This window comes from Ictidomys tridecemlineatus, chromosome Y (genome assembly GCF_052094955.1).
Source record: "Ictidomys tridecemlineatus isolate mIctTri1 chromosome Y, mIctTri1.hap1, whole genome shotgun sequence".
In the NCBI taxonomy this organism is placed as follows: Eukaryota; Metazoa; Chordata; class Mammalia; order Rodentia; family Sciuridae; genus Ictidomys; species Ictidomys tridecemlineatus.
In genome coordinates, this window is record NC_135494.1 from 218278 (window position 1) to 245493 (window position 27216).

The window sequence follows — 27216 nt, forward strand, 5'->3', positions numbered from 1 at the left end:
TGAAAATCCTTAAACTCTTTATTCAAAAATACAAACGTGACCGCGTACAACATGGTAAGCTGCGCTGCACAGCAGATGAAGTCGTCTTTGCACGTCGTGTGCGCGCGTGACCGCACCCGCGGTGCGCGGAATGTTCGCGACCCACACGCTGGGGGAGGGGCGCTCAGCGCGCAGGCGGCGTCAGGGCGCGCGGGGAAGGGGCGCCGTCCAGGGTGCGCACCCGGGCGTCCCGCGGCTGGCCCTGGCAAGCGTCCGCGGCCCGGTGGCCTGGAGTTCTCGGACAGTGTCAGTCCCTCGGGCGGTGGGGACGTGCGTGCGCCGTCAGTAACCCTGACGAGCTCCGCGGTGAATAAATAAACATCATCACTCCGTACAAACGCACTCGGTGTCCACAACAGGACAGTTACGCACACCCGGCCGCTGGGGACGGGCAGCGAGGGCCTCACAAGGGCTGCAGGTCGTCGTCGCCACACGCGTACTCGTACAGGTCAACGTCGCCCAGCGGGGTGGGCACCTCGAAGAAGGGCCTCTGGGCCAGCGGGGACCGCAGCGCGCTCAGCTTCTGGTCCACAGGGCTGAGCTCCCCCTCGTACCTGCAAGGAGCGGCCGGTGAGGACCGCGGGCGGGTGCCCTCTCCCCCTCAGGGGCCGCCCTCGCCGGGGCCAGGTTCGGGCCGCGCTGGAGACCGCGGGTTCCGGGTCAGCACCAGGCTCCCAGGGGGCGCGCGCACGGCGCCAGGGAGCTGGGGACGTCCAGCGCGCAGCCGGCCCCGGGGCCTGGGCACAGGAGCTCCCCCAGGGTGGGAACTGCTGGCCTCGGGTCTCCCCCAAAGCCTAAGGCGGCTGTTCCCTGCGGGGCGACTGCCAGGGCCCAAGTGGGCTTGTCAGCTGGTCAGTCCCTGCGAGCTGAAGAGAGGACCCGAGACGGTTTCCAGAAAGGGGGGTGACCCGGGTCGGCACAGGTGACCGGAAGCTGCTGACCCACACTTCCACAGCCAAGCAGCAGCAGCGAGCACAGCCACCTGCCCGTGGGCACTGGGCTGCGTCAGGAGGGGAGGGTGGCAGCAGACACAGGACGTGTCACTGGCCACAGCTGCTCCACAAAGGGAAGGGACAGGGAAGTACTGGAAGTACTCGAGGGGTCAGTGACCTGGGGGACATGGGGACAGACAGCCCGGGAAGCAGAGGGCCCACCGGACAGGACTGGGCCTGCGGGTGACAGGGCCGGTCTCAGGAGCGCTCCTGAGGGTGGAGGACGCAGGCTGGACACCAGCATTGGACCTGCCAGGATGACGGATTCGCTGGCTCACGGATGCCCAGCGATCATCGCAGAGACAGGACCCCAGCGTCCACCCCAGGAATGGAGGGGGTCTCTGCAGCGGGAGCCAGAGGACACCAGGGAGGTGGCCCCCAAGGGTTGTGAGAAGATCCCTGAACTAGAGACCCAGCCACCATGAGCGTGTGGGGTCACTGCGTCCTGCCCATGTCAGGAGTGACCAGGGAGGTACACGCAAAGACACAATGTGGGGACAGACAGACTCCTGGGGGGCAGCTCCCTGCAGTGCTGGTGCCTCATCCAGGTGCCCCAGGGACTGGGACACCACAGATGGCCCTGGACAGCCAGGAGGGCTGGGCCTTGGAGTCTCCCACACACTGAGGGGCTGAGCCAGGCCCAGGGACCCTTGTGCCAGGGGACCTCAGGCGGAGCCTCAGGCTGCAGTGGGCACCGGGGGCAGCCGATGCTGCTGGCAGAGTGGCCTGGGCTTGCCCTGCCCAGAGCGCCGCAGTGCCCCCAACGGGGTGTGCGAGAGCCTCGGGCCTCGGGCCTCAGGAGCGCCAATGCCCAAGCCCAGCTGGGCCCCAGGACGGGCAGGAGGCCAGGCACCCAGACCTGGGGGCGAGCAGACCGTGAACTGGGTCTGGGTGCAAACAGCCGGTGCCCTCTGACCTGTCAACCTGCCCGCGGCAGCCCAGGGAGAGGACCCGCCGGCTACACTGGACTCGGCCTCCCGTCCAGTCCCCTGCCAACACGCACAGCCGGGATTCACCAAGGCCCGCGCGGGTGGGTGTTCCCGCTCCCGGTGCGCACCTGAAGTCAGGAGTGACGTCCAGCTAATGTCGGAGTGACCAGCGCAGCAGGCCTCAGGGCTCCCCAGGTGTGCCCCGGCCTCAGGGCTCCCCAGGTGCACGCGGGCCTCAGGGTCCGGCGCGGTCAGCCCCAGGCGTCCTACCACGCAGGACGGCCGCGCCCTGCCCCTCCCACGCAGCCCGCGGGGGCGCTCACCCGTCGTCCCAGGGCTCGCCCGCGGCCTCCTCGGCCACCAGGAGGTCGTACTCCTCCGCCGCGTACTTCTCCCAGTCGGACAGCTCCGGGCCCTCGCCCTCGCCCTCCTGCGGGAGGGACAGAAGGGAGCCGTGGGTCAGAGGCCCCGCGGGCAGCGGCAGGGGCGGGGGGCCGCACTCACCCGCAGCAGGGAGGCCTGCTCTTTCTGCTCGTGGTCCAGGTACTTCTCGATGTTGAAGAAGGTGTCGAAGAAGACGCTGGCCAGCTTGCACTGCTTGAGGTCGCGCAGGGTGATCTTGCCTGCCGGACAGAGGGACGGACAGAGGGACCAGGGATGGGGGAGGGGCCTCTGGAGCAGAGGCGGGGGCTGAGGGCGCGGGGGACGCTTGTGCCCCAGGCGCAGCCGGAGGACTGGCTCGGGCACCCGGCCAGCTGGGCCCCTGAGGCCCTGGCCAGCAGCCCTGCTACCCTGAGTGCCCGAGGGGACAGAACCTGGGGACCAGGGGCAGGCAGCCAGCCGGACACCCCAGCCCAAGACCATCTGAGCTGTCCAGGACCCGGGGGGCCTGGCCAGGGAGGCGGAGGCACAGAGGACCCCAGCACATCAGAGGAAGGGACAGCAGGCGCCGACCTCAGAGACCTGGTCACCTCCAAAGGGTATGGGAAAAACCAGGTGGTGGTGCAGGGGGTCCTCCTGTCTCAGAGGTGCAGGGGTCCTCCTCTCTCTAGGGTGCAGGGGGTCCTCCTCTCTCTAGGGTGCAGGGGTCCTCCTGTCTCTAGGGTGCAGGGGGTCCTCCTGTCTCTAGGGTGTGGGGAGCCCCCCCCTCTCTCTAAGGTGCGGGGAGCCTCTCCTCTCCAGGCCTGGTCTGAGGCCACCCCTCCTGGCTGTGACCTCAGGGGACGGGGAGAGGACAGGGCTGGGAGAGCTGGGCGGGACAGCTGGGTGGGACAGTGGACCTGTGGTGTCCACTCCAGGCAGGGCTGACCCCTGCACTCGAGCGCCCATCCCGTGATGGCACATGCTGCCTCCGGGGACACCCTCAGTGAGGACCTGGTCCCAAGTCCACAGGACTAGGCCTTCCCGTGGCCTCCTCGGTGTCCACCGTGCTGCAGATGGGGCCTCGGGCTGCACCTGGCCATGGGCAGCCCACCTGGGGGTCTCCTTGCGGCCCTCCTACCATCCCTGCCTGGGTCTGCTGGCTGTCCCCCCCGGGTGGCCCCACACGCCTCACCTTCGCTCTGCGGCTTGACCAGGTCTAGCATCTGGCACAGGCAGTCCTCGAAGGGCAGGGCCTCGATGGCCATGCTGTCCAGCCTGCGGCACTGCTCCTCGTAGAAGTACTCCAGCTCGAACATGGACAGCGCCCCGTCCCCGTCCAGGTCCATGCACCGGAACCAGTACTCGATGCTGGTGTTGGGGGCCCGTCAGCTGGGCTGCCAGGGACACGCCCACCCAGGCCCAGGCTGACCAGGATGGGGACACGCCCACCCTGCACAGGCTGACCAGTACGGGACACGCCCACCGTGCACAGGCTGACCAGGATGGGGACACGCCCACCCTGCACAGGCTGACCAGGATGGGGACACGCCCACCCTGCACAGGCTGACCAGGACGGGACACGCCCACCCTGCACAGGCTGACCAGGACGGGACACGCCCACCCTGCACAGGCTGACCAGGACGGGACACGCCCACCCTGCACAGGCTGACCAGGACGGGACACGCCCACCCTGCACAGGCTGACCTGGGGCCTACAGGAGCAGATGGCAGGGAAGGGCGCGGGGAGCCTGCATGCACCTCCCAGGGAACCCGAGCTCCTACCTTGTTGGGGTCTTTTTGTCTTCCTCAGAGATCAGAAACCAGACAAAGTCAGCGTAGCTGATCTTGCCTTCCTTCTGGACTTTCCTACCTCTGCATCCAGGAGGGAAGAGAGGATGGTGTCAGGGAGGGAGGGGTGGGGGAAGGAGGAAGGAGGGGTGGAGGAGGGAGGAGGGAGGAGGGGTGGAGGAGGGAGGAGGGAGGGGTGGAGGAGGGAGGGGTGGAGGAGGGAGGGGTGGAGGAGGGAGGAGGGAGGGGTGGAGGAGGGAGGAGGGAGGGAGGGAGGAGGGAGGGGTGGAGGAGGGAGGGGTGGGGGAAAGAGGAGGGAGGGGTGGAGGAGGGAGGAGGGAGGGAGGGAGGAGGGAGGAGGGAGGGAGGGAGGAGGGAGGGGTGGAGGAGGGAGGGGTGGGGGAAAGAGGAGGGAGGGGTGGGGGAAAGAGGAGGGAGGGGTGGGGGAAAGAGGAGGGAGTGGTGGAGGAGGGGTGGAGGAGGGAGGGGTGGAGGAGGGAGGGGTAGAGGAGGGATGGTGGAGAAGGGAGGGAAGGGTGGAGGAATGGGGAGGGAGGGGCCAAGGAAGGAGGGGCGGAGGAGAGGGGAGTAGGGAGAGAGGGGCCTAGGACAGAAGGGCCGAGGGGAGGGAGGGGCCAAGGCGAGGGGAGGGAGGGGCCAAGGAGAGAGGAGGGAGGGGCAGAGGGGCCAAGGAGACAGGCGGGAGGGAGGGAGGGGCCAAGGAGAGAGGAGGGAGGGAGGGAGGAGCAGAGGAGAGGAGGGAGGGGCCAAGGAGAGAGGCGGGAGGGGCGGAGGAGGGAGGAGCGGAGGAGCGGAGGAGGGAGGAGCCGAAGGGAGGAGGGAGGGCGGACGAGAGAAGGAAGGGCGTTTGGGGGGCGGGACACGCGGGGTCCCTCAAGCCCTAGGGAAGGTGCTGCGTGCTGCCCGCTCCCTCTGCGCACAGGAGCAGGCTCCAGGGAGCATCAGCAGGGCCGCGGGCTCAGGGCGCAGCAGTGGACGGGGCCCCCGGCGGGGCCGAGACACCAGTGTCCGCGGTGGACAACACACGGGTGCCTGAGCCAGCCCTCGGCCAGGACCCCCGCCCGACAGGCGGCTCCCCTTCTCTGACTGCGTGATGGGGTCCCCGTCCCACGGGAACAGAAGGGCACAGGGGACTTGCACCCGCTCCTGGTAGTCAGCCACTCTGGGAGGGCAGGGAGCCGAGGGCCACCGACCTGGTCACGGCGCCTGAGAAGATCCTGTCAATCATCTTGGTGGAAATGGCTGCAAGGGAAGAGTGGGCCGTGAGCACAGCTGCGGGTCTGCGAGACCCAGGCCGACGCCGACACCAGCACCGCACCGCAGCCTGTGCTTCCCGCGCTGTCCTCCAGCGCAGCCTGTCACCGTCGCTGCCCACGGAGCCCATGCGCCGTGGTAAGGAAACAAAGCCCTTCAGAGAACAGCACAAGTGGAGCCGTCCCGAGTGCCCAGCTCCAAGAGATGACCACACGCCGGGCAGCAGAGCACCGCCGACTCCACACACCGGAACCGCGCAGTCCTGCAGGCCGGAAGCCCTGAAGTCCAGGGTGGGCAGGGCGGCTCCTCCTGACCCTCTCCCCTGGGCTTGCAGCCGCCGTCTTCTCCCTGTGTCCTCCCGGGGCTGTCCCTCTGTGTGCGTCTGTGTCCTCATCTCCTCCTCTACAACGACCCAGTCCTGCTGGGTCAGGGCCACCCTGGGGACCTCACGGCATCTCCATCCCCTCTGCCAAGACCCATTGACCCCCACAGCACATGCCAAGGTCCTGGGGCCAGGGCCTCCCTGGGGACCTCACTGCCCCTCCATCCCCTCTGCCAAGACCCATTGCCCCCCACAGCCGATTCTGAGGTCCGGGGTCAGGGCTGCTACCTAGGAGTTTTGGAAGGACAAAATTCACCCGTGACAGGAACCCTCTACGGGACAGAGACCCCCAAAGTCTCTCCTCATCTCGAGGATTCACCCTGCTGACCAAAAGCACCCCGAGGTAGAAAGACAGGATTAACTCATGTCCTGCCCTCAGTGCCTGTGAAGGGACCGCGTGGGCAACAGGGTCTCTGCAGAGGTCACTAGTGGAGGGTCCTCAGATGGGCTCCGACTGGGTCAGGGGGCCCTCGTGCCATGGCCGTGTCCTCCCCAGAGACAGAGGAGGGAACACAGACCCAGAGACGGAGGCAGAGACTGCAGTGAGGGGCCACCAGCCCAGGGCCACCTGCAGCCCAGGAGCTGGAGGGGCAGGAGGAGCCCCTGGAGCCCTGGAGGGAGCTCAGCTGGGGACAGGTCTGCGTCCTCTGCCCTGGAGTTCTGCCTGCTCCTGAGTGTGGGACCTTGGCCGGGACCTTGGGGACTGGCGCGGCCCACAGGCGGTGTGCAGGCTAGGGGTCCTGGGAGAGGGGAAGGCCACAGACGGGACCCTCCCATGCAGCTGGCCAGACGCAGCTGGGGCCTCCCGCCGTGGGCAGAGCCGGTGCTGGTGCCGTCACCTGTAGGCAGGCAGAACTGAGGAACAGCGTGGACGACAGGCGGGGGAAGCAGCAGGCCCCGTGGCCACCAGGGGAGGGACAACCTCTGACTGCAGCTCCTGCCTGTCCCACTCCAGGTAGCGCACCCAGTCACCAGGGTCCCAGGACGCCCTGGCAAACTGACAACAGCGTCACCTGCTTCATGACTGCAGCCCCCGACTGTCCCTGAGCCAGGAGGGGACTGGCCAGGGACGTGGAAACCAGGAAGGGGGGACTCAGGAACAGTGGGCTCCGATGACTAGGAAGGGGAGGTGACCTGCACACCTGTGGTCAGCAGTGTCCCCACCTGAGGCTCTGATCACTAGGAAGGGGAGGTGACCTGCACACCTGGGGGTCAGCAGTGTCCCTACCTGAGGCTCTGATCACTAGGAAGGGGAGGTGACCTGCACACCTGTGGTCAGCAGTGTCCGTACCTGAGGCTCTGATCACTAGGAAGGGGAGGTGACCTGCACACCTGTGGTCAGCAGTGTCCGTACCTGAGGCTCTGATCACTAGGAAGGGGAGGTGACCTGCACACCTGGGGGTCAGCAGTGTCCCTACCTGAGGCTCTGATCACTAGGAAGGGGAGGTGACCTGCACACCTGGGGGTCAGCAGTGTCCCTACCTGAGGCTCTGATCACTAGGAAGGGGAGGTGACCTGCACACCTGGGGGTCAGCAGTGTCCCTACCTGAGGCTCTGATCACTAGGAAGGGGAGGTGACCTGCACACCTGTGGTCAGCAGTGTCCCTACCTGAGGCTCTGATCACTAGGAAGGGGAGGTGACCATCTGCACACCTGGGGGTCAGCAGTGTCCCCACCTGAGGCTCTGATCACTAGGAAGGGGAGGTGACCTGCACACCTGTGGTCAGCAGTGTCCCCACCTGAGGCTCTGATCACTAGGAAGGGGAGGTGACTCACCTGTGGTCAGCAGTGTCCCCACCTGAGGTTCTGAAGACTAGAAGGGGAGGTGACCTGCACACCTGTGGTCAGCAGTGTCCCTACCTGAGGCTTTGATCACCAGGAAGGGGAGGTGACGTGCACACCTGTGGTCAGCAGTGTCCCCACCTGAGGCTCTGATCACTAGGAAGGGGAGGTGACCTGCTCACCTGTGGTCAGCATTGTCCCTACCTGAGGCTCTGATCACTAGGAAGGGGAGGTGACCTGCTCACCTGGGGGTCAGCAGTGTCCCTACCTGAAGCTCTGATCACTAGGAAGGGGAGGTGACCTGCACACCTGTGGTCAGCAGTGTCCCCACCTGAGGCTCTGATCACTAGGAAGGGGAGGTGACCTGCACACCTGTGGTCAGCAGTGTCCCCACCTGAGGCTCTGATCACTAGGAAGGGGAGGTGTCCCTGCTCACCTGTGGTCAGCAGTGTCCCTACCTGAGGCTCAGATCACTAGGAAGGGGAGGTGTCCTGCTCACCTGGGGGTCAGCAGTGTCCCTACCTGAGGTTCTGATCACTAGAAAGGGGAGGTGACCTGCACACCTGTGGTCAGCAGTGTCCCTACCTGAGGTTCTGATCACTAGGAAGGGGAGGTGCCCTGCACACCTGTGGTCAGCAGTGTCCCCACCTGAGGCTCTGATCACTAGGAAGGGGAGGTGACCTGCTCACCTGGGGGTCAGCAGTGTCCCCACCTGTGGCTCTGATCACTAGGAAGGGGAGGTGACCTGCACACCTGGGGGTCAGCAGTGTCCCTACCTGAGGCTCTGATCACTAGGAAGGGGAGGTGTCCTGCACACCTGTGGTCAGCAGTGTCCCTACCTGAGGTTCTGATCACTAGGAAGGGGAGGTGACCTGCTCACCTGGGGGTCAGCAGTGTCCCCACCTGAGGCTCTGATCACTAGGAAGGGGAGGTGACCTGCACACCTGTGGTCAGCAGTGTCCCTACCTGAGGTTCTGAAGACTAGGAAGGGGAGGTGACCTGCACACCTGGGGGTCAGCAGTGTCCCTACCTGAGGCTCTGATCACTAGGAAGGGGAGGTGTCCTGCACACCTGTGGTCAGCAGTGTCCCTACCTGAGGTTCTGATCACTAGGAAGGGGAGGTGACCTGCTCACCTGGGGGTCAGCAGTGTCCCTACCTGAGGCTCTGATCACTAGGAAGGGGAGGTGACCTGCACACCTGTGGTCAGCAGTGTCCCTACCTGAGGCTCTGATCACTAGGAAGGGGAGGTGACCTGCACACCTGGGGGTCAGCAGTGTCCCTACTTGAGGTTCTGAAGACTAGGAAGGGGAGGCGACCTGCACACCTGTGGGTCAGCAGTGTCCCTACCTGAGGTTCTGATCACTAGGAAGGGGAGGTGACCTGCTCACCTGGGGGTCAGCAGTGTCCCTACCTGTGGCTCTGATCACTAGGAAGGGGAGGTGACCTGCACATCTGTGGTCAGCAGTGTCCCTACCTGAGGCTCTGATCACTAGGAAGGGGAGGTGACCTGCACACCTGGGGGTCAGCAGTGTCCCCACCTGAGGCTCTGATCACTAGGAAGGGGAGGTGTCCTGCACACCTGTGGTCAGCAGTGTCCCCACCTGAGGTTCTGATCACTAGGAAGGGGAGGTGACCTGCACACCTGTGGTCAGCAGTGTCCCTACCTGAGGCTCTGATCACTAGGAAGGGGAGGTGACCTGCTCACCTGTGGTCAGCAGTGTCCCTACCTGAGGCTCTGATCACTAGGAAGGGGAGGTGACCTGCACACCTGGTGGTCAGCAGTGTCCCTACCTGAGGCTCTGATCACTAGGAAGGGGAGGTGACCTGCTCACCTGGTGGTCAGCAGTGTCCCTACCTGAGGCTCTGATCACTAGGAAGGGGAGGTGACCTGCTCACCTGGTGGTCAGCAGTGTCCCTACCTGAGGCTCTGATCACTAGGAAGGGGAGGTGCCCTACACACCTGTGGGTCAGCAGTGTCCCTACCTGAGGCTCTGATGACTGGGAAGGGGAGGTGACCTGCACACCTGTGGTCAGCAGTGTCCCCACCTGAGGCTCTGATGACTGGGAAGGGGAGCAGTTCTAGGTGACCCTCTGCAGCAGCCTCAGGGAGAGGGCACTGTCCACAGGCGCTTTGGATCTGGGACAGCAACCTCAGGGGGCAAGGGGCAGCGGGAACTGAAGTCACAGGGCAGGGCCTGAGAGACAGCGTCCGTCCCCTGCTGGACCCACGTGTCCTGGGTGAGGAGGCCACCCCGGGTAAGCAAGCGCCTGCGTGAAATTCCATCCTAGACAGACAGGGTCCACCTGCAGAGCAGGACTCCACAGGGTGGGCAGGAGAGTAGGTGACCACTGGAGAGCAGGTGTCCTGGCCTGGGCAGCCACAGGAGCTCGAGCAGGGCAGCTGGGAGGCGCAGCACCCAGGCCGGCTCTGCCCTGGAACCCTGACCTGAGGTTCCTCAGAGACAAACCACGGGACTGGGGCGGGCCGAGCAGTGACCAGGATGCAGGACGCGTGGCCAGTGAGCTGGGTCAGAGGTCTGGCCACTAGAGACGGGGCGAAGGAAGGGCTGGGGCCACTGGGGATGGACCAGAGACACTGACGCCTGAGCAGGCAGGGGACAGGGACGGTGAGGGCAGGCCGAAGGCCGAGGATGCCCGCTCCACCCACGTCCTGCAGGGTGGCCCTCCTACACAGGGACCCCGTGTCCCGACAGCACCTCAGCGACAGAGGCAGTGTCCTGGTCAGGACAGCAGGCAAGGAGCCCGCAGGCAGGGAGAGGCCAGGAGGGCAGGGCCAGGGGGACGCCGGCTCCCCGAGCAGTGTGCGCTGTCACCTGCACAGTGCCCTGCCCCACGTCCTGCAGCCAGGCTCACCGTGGTCATTGTGTCGGGCCAGGTCCTGCGCGTCGATGAGGAGGTCGTGGTCTGTGTCCAGCTCCCAGAACTTGCAGTAGATGACGTAGAAGTGCTCGTAGGAGAAGTACTCCGTCAGCTGGTTGATGTCCGCCTCCTCCTCCAGCAGGGCCACGTTCTGCAAAGGACCAGGAAGTGGCTGAGCAGGTCCTGAGGGGAGGAGCCTGCAGGGTGGGAGGAGCCTCCTGAAGGTGGAGCAGTGAGTGGGAGGAGCCTCCCAAAGATGAGGTGGGTGGGAGGGGCCTCCTGAAGATGGAGCAGTGGGTGGGAGGGGTCTCCTGAAGATGGAGCAGTGGGAGGGAGGGGCCTCCTGAAGAGGAGCAGAGGGGGTGGGGCCTCCTGAAGATGGAGTAATAGGTGGGAGGGGCCTTCTGAAGATGGAGCAGTGAGTGGGAGGAGCCTCCCAAAGATGAGGTGGGTGGGAGGGGCCTCCTGAAGATGGAGCAGTAAGTGGGAGGGGCCTCTTGAAGATGTTGGAGTGGGTGGGGCCTCCTGAAGATGGAGCAGTGGGAGGGAGGGGCCTCCTGAAGATGGAGCAGAGGGGGTGGGGCCTCCTGAAGATGGAGTAATAGGTGGGAGGGGCCTCCTGAAGATGGAGTAATAGGTGGGAGGGGCCTCCTGAAGATGGAGTAATAGGTGGGAGGGGCCTCCTGAAGATGGAGCAGTGAGTGGGAGGAGCCTCCCAAAGATGAGGTGGGTGGGAGGGGCCTCTTGAAGATGTTGGAGTGGGTGGGGCCTCCTGAAGATGCTGGATGAGTGAGGGGGCCTCCTGATGAAGGAGCAGCGGGTGGGAGGGGCCTCCTGAAGATGGAGCAGCGGGTGGGAGGGGTCTCCTGAAGATGGAGCAGTGGGTGGGAGGGGCCTCCTGAAGACGGAGCAGTGGGTGGGAGGGGCCTCCTGAAGATGGAGCAGTGGGTGGGAGGGGCCTGCTGAAGATGGAGCAGTGGGTGGGTGGGGCCTCCTGAAGATGGAGCAGCAGGTGGGAGGGGCCTACTGAAGATGGAGCAGTGGGTGGGTGGGGCCTGCTGAAGAAGGAGCAGTGGGTGGGTGGGGCCTGCTGAAGATGGAGCAGCGGGTGGGAGGGGCCTGCTGAAGAAGGAGCAGTGGGTGGGAGGGGCCTGCTGAAGATGGAGCAGCGGGTGGGAGGGGCCTGCTGAAGAAGGAGCAGCGGGTGGGAGGGGCCTGCTGAAGATGGAGCAGCGGGTGGGAGGGGCCTGCTGAAGGTGGAGCAGTGGGTGGGTGGGGCCTGCTGAAGATGGAGCAGCGGGTGGGAGGGGCCTGCTGAAGAAGGAGCAGCGGGTGGGAGGGGCCTGCTGAAGATGGAGCAGCGGGTGGGAGGAGGGGCCTCCTGAAGAAGGAGAAATGGCTTGGTAGAGCTCCTGAAAAAGGGCCCGGAGCCTCTTGTGTCTAGGGGACGGGCTCTGCTCTGAGGAAGGGGCGGCTGCAGAGAGACGGCAGCTTCCTCAGGGGTGAGCGTAGGAAGTCTGGAGGGAGGCCAAGGCGCGGGGCAGGCACACATGTCAGGCCATGCTGAGGACAGGCTGGTCATGCTGGAGACTCTGTGTCCCCTGATGGGACCTGGTGCTGGGTGGCCTGAGGGTCCTCTGTGCCGGGGCCCGCCTCCCCTGGGCGCACCTGCAGGAAGGTGCTTCTCCGGAGCTCCGTGCAGGTGATCCTCCCAGTCCAGGACCTGTTGACGGTGTAGAATATCCTCTGGATGACCTGCAGGAGGAGGACCCTCAGCACAGCACGAGCAGGTCAGGAGGGGGCCTGCGCAGCGCTCCATCACCAGCAGAGGGCGCCCGCCCCCCACAAGTCAGGCGGGGCCTTTCAAAACCACCACAGGCCCCAGCTGCGTAAGGGCAGCGCCCTGCTGTGCTGGACAGGCATGGAGTCCTGCCCTGGCTGCAGGGAGGGATGAGGAGGGCTCTCCAGGCCCAGGGCTACGTCGGAGCTGCTCACGGCCAGGAGAGGTGAGCTGGGGGCCAGGACAGGGATGACAGAGCTGCGGACAGTGCAGGGTGAGCCTGGGTTGAGAACCTGCGGGAGACTTCCACAAACAGCCCGGCACCGTGACGAGGCTCAAGCGGTGGCAGTGCCCTCCCTCCCACGTGGCACAGCCAGCCACCTGCAGACGGGGCTAGCTCTGCCCCAGGGCAGAGGTGTACCCCAGGACGTGCCCCCTGTTCACCCCCACCCTGGCGCTGGGACGACTCTTGCCCCAGACCTCACGCCCCGAGCCGCAGGCCGTCTCTGGAAACCCGGCAGCTCTGCTCACGGGCAGTGCAGCCCCACAGCCCCACGAGTGGGCAGCAGGGTCAGCTGAGCCCACCAGATGCAAGGACGGCAGCGCTCCGAGGAGTCCACTCTGCCCCACCCACGACCCCCGGGGGCAGACATGTCCCTGCCACCATGGCCCCAGGACAAGCGCCACAGGTCACATGAGCACTGTCACAACCCAGAAGCCCAAGGCCAGCGGACGCTGCATTCAGGTGCTCCAGTGTCATGAGGCCACGCGCTGTCCCTCAGGGGTGGCAGCGCTGGTGCCTGGCCCACAAGCTCGTGATCGACAGGTCTGACTCGACTTGGTGGCGGTGGCGGTGGCAGCAGGGGCGGGGCCGAAAGCCTGCGGGAGCCCTGGTCACCCCGCAGCTGCCCTCCCAACACTGGCCCCAGTGAGGGGGGCCGCTGGCGCTGGGACTCACCGTGGTGATGTAGCGGGAGTGGAACTCGGACGCCTCCTTGAGGAAGGACAGGCCGGGGTGCGTGTTCACCACGTCCTGCACGCAGAGGACAGAATGGAGGCTGCAGGTCCACCAAGCCTGGCACCGCCTCTCACGACCCCGAGGGCTGCGGGGCAGCACTCCCACCTGTGGACCCCACTCGCTCGGCCACTCCCCACCAGGCCCCTCAGTGGCCGGCCCTCACGGGGTGAGAAGAGCCAGGCAGCCCCGCCCCCTGCACTGCCCCACAACAGCCCACGGGACCGCATGCGCATCCGCAGTGCGGGCGTCCTGGGGCAGCAGGGGGCGGGGCCAGACCTGTGTGGGAGGAGCCCCAGGTGAGCAGCCCCGCCCCCTGCACTCCCCCACAACAGCCCACGGGACCCACATGCGCATCTGCAGTGCAGAGGCGGGGTCCTGGGGCAGCAGGGGGCGGGGCCAGGCCTGTGTGGGAGGAGCCCCAGGTGAGCAGCCCCGCCCCCTGCACTCCCCCACAACAGCCCACGGGACCCACATGCGCATCCGCAGTGCGGTGGGGTCCTGGGGCAGCAGGGGGCGGGGCACAGGCCTGCGTGCATCTGGACACCTTGTCCCTCCAGGAGCAGCGCTCACCTGCAGGAAGGGGACGAAGTCTTCCTGCACCAGGTAGTTGCAGCCGGGGTTCATGAGCAGGTGCACGAATTTGGCGGCTTCGTCGTGGCAGTTTTGGAGGATCCTGGGGACACGAGGAGGTCTGAGCCACCGTCCTGCCCCAGACGCGGGGGTGGGTGGACAGAGTACAGATGAGCCAGGAGGCTGGGGTGGACAGGAGGCCGGGCCATGGATGCGCACCTGTGAATGACCCAGCTCCAGGGGATGGCTAGTGGGGACGAGGACCCGCGGACCCTGCCCCCTCCGTGCCCTCCCTGGACGGGACTCACTTTCTCCACATGGCCACGAACTTGTGGACGGACACTGAGCCTGTGCGCTCCCCGCCGGCTCCATAGAAGAGAGGCCCCTTCCAGTACAGTGGGCAGCCGCAGGCCTGAGGGACAGAGGGAGCGGTCAGCGGGCCCTGGACACACAGCACACACTTGAGCAGAGAGGGAGGATGCTGCTGCAGACCACGCAGCCCTCGGCCCCCAGGGAGCAGGAGAGCTGCCCTTGTCCTGCCGCAGGGCGACCGCCAGCCCTGGGGGTGGGGGTGGGGGGGTGGCTGGCTCTGGTGCTCGGCGCACAGTACCCCACAGCACTCAGCACTTGGTGTCCCTGGAAGGAGCCTGGCTGTGCCCAGGCCCAGAGGCCCAGCAGCACAGGCACAAGAGCCCCACCTTCGGCCGACTGCCCCAACCCACCAAGACCAGCACCCACACACTTCAAACCCGGGGCTGCCACAGGGCCAGCCACGGCAGGGCACAGCACGCTGGGAGCCACCTCAGGCCCAGGTCCCCTCGCAGCCGCAGGAGGCAGCAGGGCCACAGCACGTCCACAGAGGTCTCCACACGGGCAACCCAGCACCGGGGCCTGAGACCAGGGGCCCTGCGCTCTCCCAGGACAAGCAGAACCGCAGGGGCCGGCTGGGCCCCGCAGGGCGCTTGGCCAGCGTGGCGGGGCCCTGGGGCCCACTCTCAGCACCCGGTAAAGATAAGGAAACCAAGAACAAGGTCTCGTGTCCCTGCAACTAAAACGACAGAGCTCACAAACAGAGAACCACCAGGCCTGGGGCCCGCGCCAGCCATGCGGCCACGGAGCCCACACAGGGTGCCGCGTGTCCAGCAGGCTGGCCTTCGGGGAGCAGGGCTGGCAGACGACCTCTTGCCCAAAGCCGCCTGGGCACAGACCCGCCCCCCCCCCCCCCCGCGGTAGAAAGGCCCCAGGGCCCCGCAGGCCCGAGGCGCTGGACAGCCCCACCAGGCACTGAGGGAGGGCCACGCCAGGCTCCTCCCGTCCCCAGCAGCGAGCCGCGAGGTCCCCGCCTGTGAGAGCGCAGCCACCGCGCCAGGACAAAGGGAAAACACCTCCCAAAACGGCTTCTGCACAGAACGCGGAGCAGGGACCCACGAGGTGGGCGACCCCTCATCCTGGAAAAGGGAGCCGAGGTCGGCAGGGTGCCCCGAGTTCCCGTGCTGACCCCCACCCAGGTGCTGCTGTGGAGGGGCTCTGGGAGGGCGGAGCTCCCAGGAGCAGCCCCCGAAGGGGACGAGGGTCCTCACCAGAGAGACCGAGAGCCCCTGCCCGTCCACCATGGAGGACTCAGGAGAAGGCGCCTCTGGGAGCAGGAGCAGCCTCAGCTGACCCGGTCAGCCCCGCCTGGACCTCGGGCTGCAGCCCACAGCTGACCTGTCCCTGCCTGCTGCTCTGAGCAGCTGCGGTCACTGGTGACAGAATGGCATGCACAGAGTCGTGACCCACAGAACCTCAGGTCACCAGACACAGTGGAGACTGTGAACACTCCGTCCCTGTGTCGTGACAAGAACCCAAGTCACCGTGGTCGCTGGGCTGGGCAAAGAAGCCGACACAGGATGGGGAAGGAGGGGACCGTCACCATCTGCGTCACACAGTGAAGACGCAGAAGCTCCAGAACAGCGACCATGTGCGGAAGTAGTGACCATCTCCAGCACAGCTGCTGGACCCAGGAGGACATCCAGACAGACGGCCCGTGCCCCAGCACAGGACTCAGCACCAGGAAGGGGCATTCAGTCGAAGGCTGCTGCTCTGCAGTGCTGAGCACAGTCCTCCAGGGCACTGCTGATCAGAGACGGACCGCAGGGCCACCAAGAGGGCCCAGGACACGGCCCACCCTGCGCTCCCCGCACACAGGTCCACACCAGGCTGTGGCAGCTGACCCGCCGGGCGAGCAGCACGCAACCATGGCCACCCAGAACCTGCAGCCTCAGACAGCCCAGCAGCAGAGCAGATGCGCGGGTGCCATCAACAGGCCCCAGCGGGGCCCAGCCAGGCTCCCCCTCCTGAAACCTGCCCAGAGACCTCCAGCAACCAGGCCCAGATGGTTCCTGCCCAGGAGTCCCCACAACCCGGCTCTGAGGTGTGCACCTGGAACCTGCGCCATCCTCCAGCACCAGGCAAAGCAGATACCAGGAGGGGCGGGGCCTCAGTGCCACACCAGGTCACCAGCACCAAGTGTCCATGCACCAGGTCACCAGGACTGCACCAAGCCAACCTGCAGGAGCAGTACTCAGCACAGAGCACCGCATGCTCACAGGAGAGAGGAGGAGCCTCAGCTGTGCACCAGGTCACCAGGACTGCACCAAGCCAACCTGCAGGAGCAGTACTCAGCACACAGCACCATGTGCTCACAGGGGAGAGGAGCAGCCTCAGCTGTGCACCAGGACACCAGGACTGCACCAAGCCAACCTGCAGGAGCAGTACTCAGCACACAGCACCACGTGCTCACAGGGGAGAGGAGCAGCCTCAGCTGTGCACCAGGTCACCAGGACTGCACCAAGCCAACCTGCAGGAGCAGTACTCAGCACACAGCACCACATGCTCACAGGGGAGAGGAGGAGCCACAGTTGTGCACCAGGACACCAGGACTGCACCAAGCCAACCTGCAGGAGCAGTACTCAGCACACAGCACCACGTGCTCACAGGGGCGAGGAGGAGCAGCCTCAGCTGTGCACCAGGTCACCAGGACTGCACCAAGGCAACCTGCAGGAGCAGTACTCAGCACACAGCACCACATGCTCACAGGGGAGAGGAGAAGCAGCCTCAGCTGTGCACCAGGTCACCAGGACTGCACCAAGCCAACCTGCAGGAGCAGTACTCAGCACACAGCACCACGTGCTCACAGGGGAGAGGAGGAGCAGCCTCAGCTGTGCACCAGGTCACCAGGACTGCACCAAGCCAACCTGCAGGAGCAGTACTCAGCACACAGCACCACGTGCTCACAGGGGCGAGGAGGAGCAGCCTCAGCTGTGCACCAGGTCACCAGGACTGCACCAAGCCAACCTGCAGGAGCAGTACTCAGCACACAGCACCACGTGCTCACAGGGGCGAGGAGGAGCAGCCTCAGCTGTGCACCAGGTCACCAGGACTGCACCAAGCCAACCTGCAGGAGCAGTACTCAGCACACAGCACCACGTGCTCACAGGGGAGAGGAGGAGCAGCCTCAGCTGTGCACCAGGTCACCAGGACTGCACCAAGCCAACCTGCAGGAGCAGTACTCAGCACACAGCACCACGTGCTCACAGGAGAGAGGAGGAGCCTCAGCTGTGCACCAGGTCACCAGGACTGCACCAAGCCAACCTGCAGGAGCAGTACTCAGCACACAGCACCATGTGCTCACAGGGGAGAGGAGGAGCAGCCTCAGCTGTGCACCAGGTCACCAGGACTGCACCAAGCCAACCTGTAGGAGCAGTACTCAGCACACAGTACCACGTGCTCACAGGGGCGAGGAGGAGCAGCCTCAGCTGTGCACCAGGTTACCAGGACTGCACCAAGCCAACCTGCAGGAGCAGTACTAAGCACACAGCACCACGTGCTCACAGGGGAGAGGAGGAGCCACAGCTGTGCACCAGGACACCAGGACTACACCAAGGCAACCTGCAGGAAGCAGTACTCAGCACACAGCACCACGTGCTCACAGGGGAGAGGAGGAGCAGCCTCAGCTGTGCACCAGGTCACCAGGACTGCACCAAGCCAACCTGCAGGAGCAGTACTCAGCACACAGCAGCATGTGCTCACAGGGGAGAGGAGGAGCAGCCTCAGCTGTGCACCAGGTCACCAGGACTGCACCAAGCCAACCTGCAGGAGCAGTACTCAGCACACAGCACCACGTGCTCACATGGGAGAGGAGCAGCCTCAGCTGTGCACCAGGACACCAGGACTGCACCAAGCCAACCTGCAGGAGCAGTACTCAGCACACAGCACCACGTGCTCACATGGGAGAGGAGCAGCCTCAGCTGTGCACCAGGTCACCAGGACTGCACCAAGCCAACCTGCAGGAGCAGTACTCAGCACACAGCACCACGTGCTCACAGGGGAGAGGAGCAGCCTCAGCTGTGCACCAGGACACCAGGACTGCACCAAGCCAACCTGCAGGAAGCAGTACTCAGCACACAGCACCACGTGCTCACAGGGGAGAGGAGCAGCCTCAGCTGTGCACCAGGACACCAGGACTACACCAAGGCAACCTGCAGGAAGCAGTACTCAGCACACAGCACCACGTGCTCACAGGGGAGAGGAGGAGCAGCCTCAGCTGTGCACCAGGTCACCAGGACTGCACCAAGCCAACCTGCAGGAGCAGTACTCAGCACACAGCACCACGTGCTCACAGGGGCGAGGAGGAGCAGCCTCAGCTGTGCACCAGGTCACCAGGACTGCACCAAGCCAACCTGCAGGAGCAGTACTCAGCACACAGCACCACGTGCTCACAGGGGAGAGGAGCAGCCTCAGCTGTGCACCAGGACACCAGGACTGCACCAAGCCAACCTGCAGGAGCAGTACTCAGCACACAGCACCACGTGCTCACAGGGGAGAGGAGGAGCCACAGCTGTGCACCAGGACACCAGGACTGCACCAAGCCAACCTGCAGGAGCAGTACTCAGCACACAGCACCACGTGCTCACAGGGGAGAGGAGCAGCCTCAGCTGTGCACCAGGACACCAGGACTGCACCAAGCCCCTGCTGTCCACCTGTGACGCTGGCCTCCTGCCCATCTCCCGTGGCTGGTGGGCTGAGGGGCCACTGCTGTCCACCTGTGACGCTGGCCTCCTGCCCAGGCGCCCCGAGGCTCTCGGTCCTCTCCCTGTGGGTGCTCCACTCACCTTGGCCACCCTGCCCATGTCCTCCAGGGTGGCCCTCTCGTGAGGGAACTGGGCGAAGGTGCGCTCGATGCTGGTGATGACGGCGTCCACGTCCACCGTGTCCTTGGGGCGCCCTCTGGGGAAGTAGAAGGCCGGGATGCTGTGGCTGGCGGCTGGGGGCAGCGGCTCCGCCTTCCGTGCCTGGACCTGAGGGATGAAATGGCCACAGCTCATCAGACCCTGGGACTGTCCACCCTGTTTCTTAGCTATGGGTCACGACAGAGGGACGGCATGGACAGGAGTGACCACGTCCTCCTGCATGACGCCTGAGGGGGACTGACGGGGTCCTGCGTGAGGCGCCCCTGGGCGACGGGACCCTGCGTGAGGCGCCCCTGGGCGACGGGACCCTGCGTGAGGCGCCCCTGGGCGACGGGGTCCTGCGTGAGGCGCCCCTGGGCGACGGGGTCGTGCGTGAGGCGCCCCTGGGCGACGGGGTCCTGCGTGAGGCGCCCCTGGGCGACGGGGCCCTGCGTGAGGCGCCCCTGGGCGACGGGGTCGTGCGTGAGGCGCCCCTGGGCGACGGGGTCCTGCGTGAGGCGCCCCTGGGCGACGGGGCCCTGCGTGAGGCGCCCCTGGGCGACGGGGTCCTGCGTGAGGCGCCCCTGGGCGACGGGGCCCTGCGTGAGGCGCCCCTGGGCGACGGGGCCCTGCGTGAGGCGCCCCTGGGCGACGGGGCCCTGCGTGAGGCGCCCCTGGGCGACGGGGCCCTGCGTGAGGCGCCCCTGGGCGACGGGACCCTGCGTGAGGCGCCCCTGGGCGACGGGGCCCTGCGTGAGGCGCCCCTGGGCGACGGGGCCCTGCGTGAGGCGCCCCTGGGCGACGGGGCCCTGCGTGAGGCGCCCCTGGGCGACGGGGCCCTGCGTGAGGCGCCCCTGGGCGACGGGGCCCTGCGTGAGGCGCCCCTGGGCGACGGGACCCTGCGTGAGTGGGCCAGCCTCAGACCTGGACACACACAGCTACCAAGTCCTGACCCACAAACCCCGTGTCCACTGAGGGCCAGCAGAGTGACGGCCAGTCGGAGCAGGTGGACCTGGGCAGAGGCCAGCGAGGGCCACAGAGGACCGAGAAGAGCTGGGGAGAGGACAGGCCCTGCCCGTGGAGGGTCCCACCTGGGGAGAGAGGCCACCAGGAGGCAGGGCCCCCCGTCCACCCTCCCCCAGGGAGCCCTGGCGCTCTCGAGGCGCACACGTGGGGCGGGGGGTGGCCCGGGGCGGGTGCATGCTGACCATGCTGGACACCTGGACTGACCCGAAGGACACGCAGAGAAACGCTCGGACCACGTCGCAGAACCCAGCCACCCAGAGTCCTACAGAGTGACCCCTAGCCCCGCGAAGCCCACCCTGGCCACCCCAGATGTAGTGCACGCAGCTCCCCGACCTCAGTCACCGCAGAAACCTCACAGGCACAGTGGACACACACTGAGACGCAAGGCCACCGTGCCAGTCCCCGTGCCCCTGGGGAAGGGCCAGCTCGCCTCACGGACCACCTCATGAGCCCTCACAGCCTGGGCCCTGGTGGCTGGGCCACCCCTTCTGCAGAGGCCAGCGCACACGTGCCCCTCCCACTAGCCATGAAGGCCCTGCATGTCCACTCACCTCCACCCACAGCACTGAAGGACCTGCACGTCCACTCACCTCCACCCACAGCACTGAAGGACCCGCACGTCCACTCACCTCCACCCACAGCACTGAAGGACCTGCACGTCCACTCCCCACCCACAGCACTGAAGGACCCGCACGTCCACTCACCACCCACAGCTCTGAAGGACCCGCACGTCCACTCCCCACCCACAGCACTGAAGGACCTGCACGTCCACTCACCTCCACCCACAGCACTGAAGGACCCGCACGTCCACTCACCTCCACCCACAGCACTGAAGGACCCGCACATCCACTCCCCACCCACAGCACTGAAGGACCCGCACGTCCACTCACCTCCACCCACAGCACTGAAGGACCTGCACGTCCACTCACCTCCACCCACAGCCCTGAAGGACCCGCACGTCCACTCACCTCCACCCACAGCCCTGAAGGACCCGCACGTCCACTCACCTCCACCCACAGCCCTGAAGGACCCGCACGTCCACTCACCTCCACCCACAGCACTGAAGGACCTGCACGTCCACTCACCTCCACCCACAGCACTGAAGGACCTGCACGTCCACTCACCTCCACCCACAGCACTGAAGGACCCGCACGTCCACTCACCTCCACCCACAGCACTGAAGGACCTGCAGGGACCAGAGCAGGAGCCTGGAGACGGGCAGAGACTGCGGTCAGGGCCACCTGGGGCCAGGAGCTGAGAGGCAGGAGGAGCCCCGGGGCCTGTGACCCCCAGGAAGGAGAGGACGCACCCCGGCACACAGCGGGACACCTCCCCTCCCGGTGGTCTCCACAGACGCGGGTGGGAGCCGCGGGTCACGGCCTCTGGGTCGGCCTGTGGCCTGGCGTCACCGAGAGCTCACGCACAGGCCCTGCCCTGAGCCGCGGCTCAGCAGTGGGCGGCCGAGCGCCGGTGCCCACCTGCCGTGTCACACAGGCCCAGGGGCCACACGGGCCTCCCCAGCCCCTCACAAGTGCTACTGCCCACACAAAAGGCCCCGAGTGTCCTCGCAGGAGAGGGGGCAGTGCTGGACCAGGGTAATGTCAAGGAAGACCACGAGGCACGAGGGTCAGCGAGGGCGCGGGACAGTGCGGAGGGCCTGGCGGGGGTCAGGGCCAGCGAGCAGGAAGAAGGGCCTCCTCGTCCACCGGTGGCAGACGCCCGGCCGCAGCGCAGATGGGGTGGCTCTGCCTGGGCACTGGGAGTCCAGGGACACGGGGACCAGGGCCGAGCCGGCCGCCCAGCAGACGCCAACAGGTGGGCGGGAGAGCCAGAGACCAAAACAGCCTGCGGACGGACGGACGGACGCGGGGATTTACCGGCTCAGTCTCCTGGACGCAAATAGACCAGCCGCACAGCTGCAGGGCATTCCTGTGACACAGGACACGTGGACAGCTGGGGAGGGGCCACTTCCCGGCCCCAGGCGGGTCTCGGCGGGTTCCAGAGGGTGTGCAGACACTTCCCTGACCACAGTGACCGTGGCCACGCTGCGCATGGGGCCGACACCCCGCAGGGCATCTGGGTGTGCGTGCAGAGGGCCTGGCTGGGTCCTGCTCCCGCCACCTCAGGACCGCCAGGGGGAGCCGCGGCCGCCCGCCCCACTGCCCGCCTGCCCCGCGCTGCGCAGAGCCAGGGCCGGGCTGGGGCGGTGCAGCACCCACACAGGCCCCCAGGCCCCGGGCAGGGCAGCAGGGCTCCCGAGGACAGCGTCTGCAGAGCCTGCAGGCCACTCCTGGGCTGGACGCTGCAGCCTGCAGACCCACCTGGTGGCCGCACCACCTGGCCCACGGAGGGGGGCGTGGGCGGTCATCAGGACAGGGTCAGCACGGTGCGGACAGAGCTGCAGGGCGGCGGGCGGAGGCCCGGAATTCACAGCTGGTGCTGACAGCCATGGGCGCGCCCAGGGCCAGCACCCCCAGGCCAACAGGCGCCCAGGACCCAGCCGGGCTGTCACAGTGGCGGGAACCCAGCAATGGCGGGCAGTGGGCGAGCTCTGGCCCCTCCGCTCCTCCAGGAGAGGACAGCACAGGGTCAGCTGTGAACAGGACAGGACTGAGGGTGCGGGCAGCCAAGCAGAGCAGGGCTGTGGCCTCCCAGCTACGGGGGCAGCGCAGGACCCCAGAGCAGCAGCACGCAGCCACCAAGGCGGCATCTCTGGACCCCGAAACGGCACGTGGCCACGGCCAGAGTGTCTGGGCCTGCTGAGCACCTGCCCATGGGCCACGTCCAGGCAGACAGGCTGGGCCCACGCCAGAACCCGACCTCAGGTGCTGGCAGCGAGGAGGCCAGACACCTCCCCGGCACCGTGCGAGGGCCTGGCACCCTGCCGTCTCCCGCCACCGCAGTAGACGGCACCCACTCCCACCCGGGTCTCAGGCCCACGCCCACGAGCCGCCTGCCACAGCCGTCCAGCTTCCAAACGTGACCTCTAAACTGCCATCCCCCACGGTCCCCACAGGCTCCGCCTGGAGCTGGGGACCCCTGCGGCAAACATCCCCACGCAGCCACGGACCCTGGCCAAGGACACAACCAGAGCCACCACACCTCCAGGCATCGCGGGCAGAGCGGCCGCTTACCTGCCCAACGCGGGCCGCCTGCCCTGGACACTTCCCCAGGCCCCAGCTGGTCAGCCCCCAGCACCAGCAGGTCGGGAAGGAGACTGGCCTCCAAAGTGACTCAGGACCCCACCCCGAGAGGAGCCCAGGCTGACGGGGAACTGCCGAGTGTGCAGGTGAAGAACTGAGCGTGCAAGAACTGATATGCAGACAGAATTCCTGAGTGTGCAAGAACTGAGCGTGCAAGGAGAACCAAGCGTTCAAGAAGAGAGAATTCCCAAGTGTGCAAGGAGAAACGAGTGTGCAAGAACTCCTGAGTGTGCAGGCAGGGAGAACTGAGTCTGCAAGGAAAAGTACAGGGTGAAGACCCAAGTGTGCAAGAACCAAGCGTGTAAGAAGAACTCCTGAGCAAGCAGGGAGAACTCCTGAGTGTGCAGGCAGAATTCCTTAGTGTGTAAGAACTGAGAGGATACGGAGGATGCCTGAGTGTGCAGGGGGAACTCCAGCATGTGCAAGAACACTTGAGTGTGCAAGGACAACTCCTGAGTGTGCAAGGACAACTCCTGAGTGTGCAAGGAGAACTCCTGAGTGTGTAAGAACTGAGAGTATACGGAGGATGCCTGAGTGTGCAGGGGAACTCCAGCATGTGCAAGAACACTTGAGTGTGCAAGGAGAACTCCTGAGTGTGCAGGCAGGGAGAACTGAGTGTGCAAGGAGAACGGCAAGGCGCAGTTGCGAGTGTGCGAGGAGAGCTCCTGGGTGCACAGGAGCCAGGGCGGACGGACGGTCGGCAGGTCTGTCCCCACAGCGAGGCTCCGCTGGACACTTCAGACACCAGCTGCCCGAGCCCCACCCAGATGAGGCAGCGGAGGAGCCCCGCCCCCGCCCCCGCCCCGCCCCCACAGGAGACCGCGTGGAGCCTGACCCTCAGGGCAGCAGCACTGGTGGGCACGGAGGACTCAGCGAGGCACGTGACGCCCGTGGGAACACGGGCACAGACGCGCCCTGAGCGCCGTGGAAGCCAGGTTCCAGCTGAAGTGCACCGGTCACTGACCAGCACTCGACTGCACACCCAGCCGGGTGACCGGCCTGTGGCCGTGACGGAGGTCTCCGGGAGCTGTTAAGCCCAGCTTGGCCGGGACGGAGGCAGCGGCACTGGGGACGGGTGACCAGGCGCGAGTCTGCAGTGTTCACCACGCGGCCGCCGCCTGTGTACATCCACCTCCCTGGAGTCGCACTCAGAGGTCCTGTGGCCCAGGCTCACCGCTAGGGGCTTGCCGGCCTTGACCACCTGGCCCGGGTCCTCCAGGTCCCCCAACTCCAGGGGACAGGAGGGCAGGAGGGCCTGACCTGCCCGCTGGGAGCCCCTCAAGTCCCTGGACACAGCTGTTGGAGCCCCCGGGCCTCTCCTGGGCACAGGACAACTGGCCCCCGCCCCACCTGCAGGGAGCCCAGGTCAGATGTGCCCACTGCCCGGAGCCCAGGTCAGATGTGCCCACTGCCCGGAGCCCAGGTCAGATGTGCCCACCTGCAGGGAGCCCAGGTCAGATGTGCCCACTGCCCGGAGCCCAGGTCAGATGTGCCCGCTGCAGGGAGCCCTAGGCCCCCGGCCCACCGGCAGGGAGCCCCGCAGACCGCTCCAGTGGGGCAGGACCGCAGGCCCCCACCCACCTCTTGGGAGCCCTCACCCCCCGGTGGCGAGGACACAGGCCCCGGACACTTCCCGGGCCCCCGGCGGCCACCCACCTGCTGGAAGGCCTTCAGCCTCTTCTTGAAGCGCGAGGGCAGCACAAAGTCGCAGCCCCGGGCCAGCGAGGCCAGCTCCTGCCGCAGGTCCGGGTCCTGGCGCAGGGACAGGTCCCTGAGCCGCATGCCGTCGGCCCGCATGGGCCTCCGGGGGCCAGGCCGGGCAGCGCGCTCTCGGGACGGGGCGGAGCGGGGGACGGTGGTCGACTCCGGGGGGCAGCCAGGCTCAGCAGGCTCCATGCGTCCCCGGCCAGGCGCTCTGGGGACCGGCCCTGCGCCGCGCGCATTCCACAGGCTGAGAAGGGCGCATGGCGAAGGCGGGCGGGGGAGACAGGGGCAGGCGGCTGGCGGCGGGCGGCAGGCGCCCCTCCCAGGCCCGGCCGAGCTGAGGGAGAGGGCAGGACGCAGGACAGAAGGCGCAGGACAGAAGGCGCAGGAGCCAGCACCAGGACCAGCTGCCTGCCCTGAGCAGGGCCCCGCTCCTCCCCTCAGGCCCTCTCCCTCCTGTAGGAGGGGCCCAGCAGCCAGCTTCAGGCGTGACCCTGAGTCACGTGGCCCGTCCCCGTGGCCCGTCCCCTGAGCAAAACAAGTCTTCCTCAGGGGCCTGGGCCTGCCGCGGGGACCCAGAGGCCCGTCCCTCACGGAACTGTGGCGACTGTCCGCACACCAAACCCTGCGGCCTGCACCCGGGGCCCACGCAGCTGGCTCCTTCCCCGCAGGCCCCTGGGCCCCGCCCCACACCCCACGCTGGACACAGGGGCCCACCTGCCTGGCCACAGCCTCCCTGGCCCTGAGGAGTCTCAGGCCCGCCCACTGCAGCGGAAGGCCAACTGTCCTCCTCAGCCTGAGAGGGGTCAGCGTCCAGCGTCTCCGAGGCCCAGTTCCCACATGGCCAGGAGCGCAGGGTACAGCCCCACGGGGGAGAGCGGGCAGTGGGGCTGGCTCAGGCACACCCAGGGCAGCAGCAGGGCGTCCCGCTTGTCCCCAGGAGGAAGACGCATGTGCCCACACTGGCTGTCCCCAAGCAGGGCCTGGCCCTCCAGGCTGCTGACCAACCCTCAGAACCAGGCCAGGCCAGGCTCACAGACAGACAGGCAGACAGAGCAGGACAGGGCACCTGCAGGGGCCACGCACTGACCCGGGGCCTCGGGGGGGCCCTGAGAGGGAGCCCCACGCACTGACCGGGGGCCTGCGAGGGGGCCGCACAGCCCAGCCCCGGAGGCCACCCTGAGCCAGCCCCGCTGCCCCAGGAGAAGGACGCCCCTCAGGAGGGGGACGCTGGGCACACCCCTGAGGTCCCAGCGGCCGGGAGGCCGAGGCAGGAGGACCACAGTCTGTCTCAAAAAGCAACAAGGGGGCTGGGGACGAGGCTCCGGCGGTGGCGCTCGCCTGGCCTGCGCGGGCGCTGGCTCCACCCTCAGCACCACGTAAAGAGTAATGATAAGCTCGTGGCGTCCACCCAAACTGAAAAGCCCAAAATACTAAAAAAACCAACCCAGGGCTGGGGACGTGCCCAGTGGAGGACCCGAGTCACCCACAGCAGCCAGGGGCCCAGAGCCTCAGGTCCAAGAGCCCCGGCGGGCACCTGACCAGAGACACAGCCCCCTGGCCCCCAGGGACAGCGGGCCGCAAGACCATGGCCTGAGTCCAGGCAGGGTGCCCTGGGCTCTGCCCTCCCCTCTCTGTCGACAGACTTCGCTTCCCGTCCCGTCCGGTCCCTGTCCTTCCGACCTGGTGGACTCCTCGTCAGCAGAGGGCCAAGGTCTCCCGGCCGTGCTGCGTCCTGCGTCTGCAGAGGGGCAGGGTGACATCTGCTGCCCAAGCACGCCCCTGCCCGCTGCTCCTCAGCCCCACCCAGGGTCCTCCACGACCGCCCCCTGCTCCTCAGCCCAGGGTCCTCCACGCCCGTCCCCTGCTCTTCAGCCCAGGGTCCTCCACGCCCGCCCCCTGCTCTCAGCCCAGGGTCCTCCACGCCCGTCCCCTGCTCTTCAGCCCAGGGTCCTCCACGCCCGTCCCCTGCCCCTCAGCCCACCCAGGGTCCTCCACGCCCGTCCCCTGCTCTTCAGCCCAGGGTCCTCCACGCCCGTATCCTGCCCCCTCAGCCCAGGGTCCTCCACGCCCGCCCCCTGCTCCACCTGCCCAGCCCAGGGTCCTCTGCGGCCTCCCCACTGCCCCACCCTAGCCCTTCCAGAGCTCCCGTGGGGACTGGGGAACCAATACTATCTCTCTATGATCTCTCTCTTCCTCCCCCCCCCCCCCCCCCCCCTCCCCTACCCCCCCCACCCCCCCCCCCCCCCCCACCCCCACACCCCACCCCCCCCCA

The 27216-nt window shown here is 66.9% G+C and overlaps 1 protein-coding gene across 1 annotated transcript; it reads right to left on the reverse strand.

Annotated features, from left to right (window-relative positions):
* Ppp2r3b (protein phosphatase 2 regulatory subunit B''beta) lies at positions 1–25391 on the reverse strand. Its single transcript, XM_078035223.1, has 13 exons — positions 24894–25391; positions 18952–19137; positions 14107–14210; positions 13799–13901; positions 13169–13243; positions 12099–12185; positions 10425–10581; positions 5325–5373; positions 4105–4194; positions 3516–3691; positions 2465–2583; positions 2284–2390; positions 1–593 (listed from the first exon to the last, which is right to left on the reverse strand). The coding sequence occupies exons 1-13, from the start codon at positions 25131–25133 to the stop codon at positions 443–445; spliced, it is 1644 nt and encodes a 547-aa protein (XP_077891349.1). The 5' UTR covers positions 25134–25391; the 3' UTR covers positions 1–442.
* Between the last annotated feature and the right edge of the window lie 1825 nt (positions 25392–27216).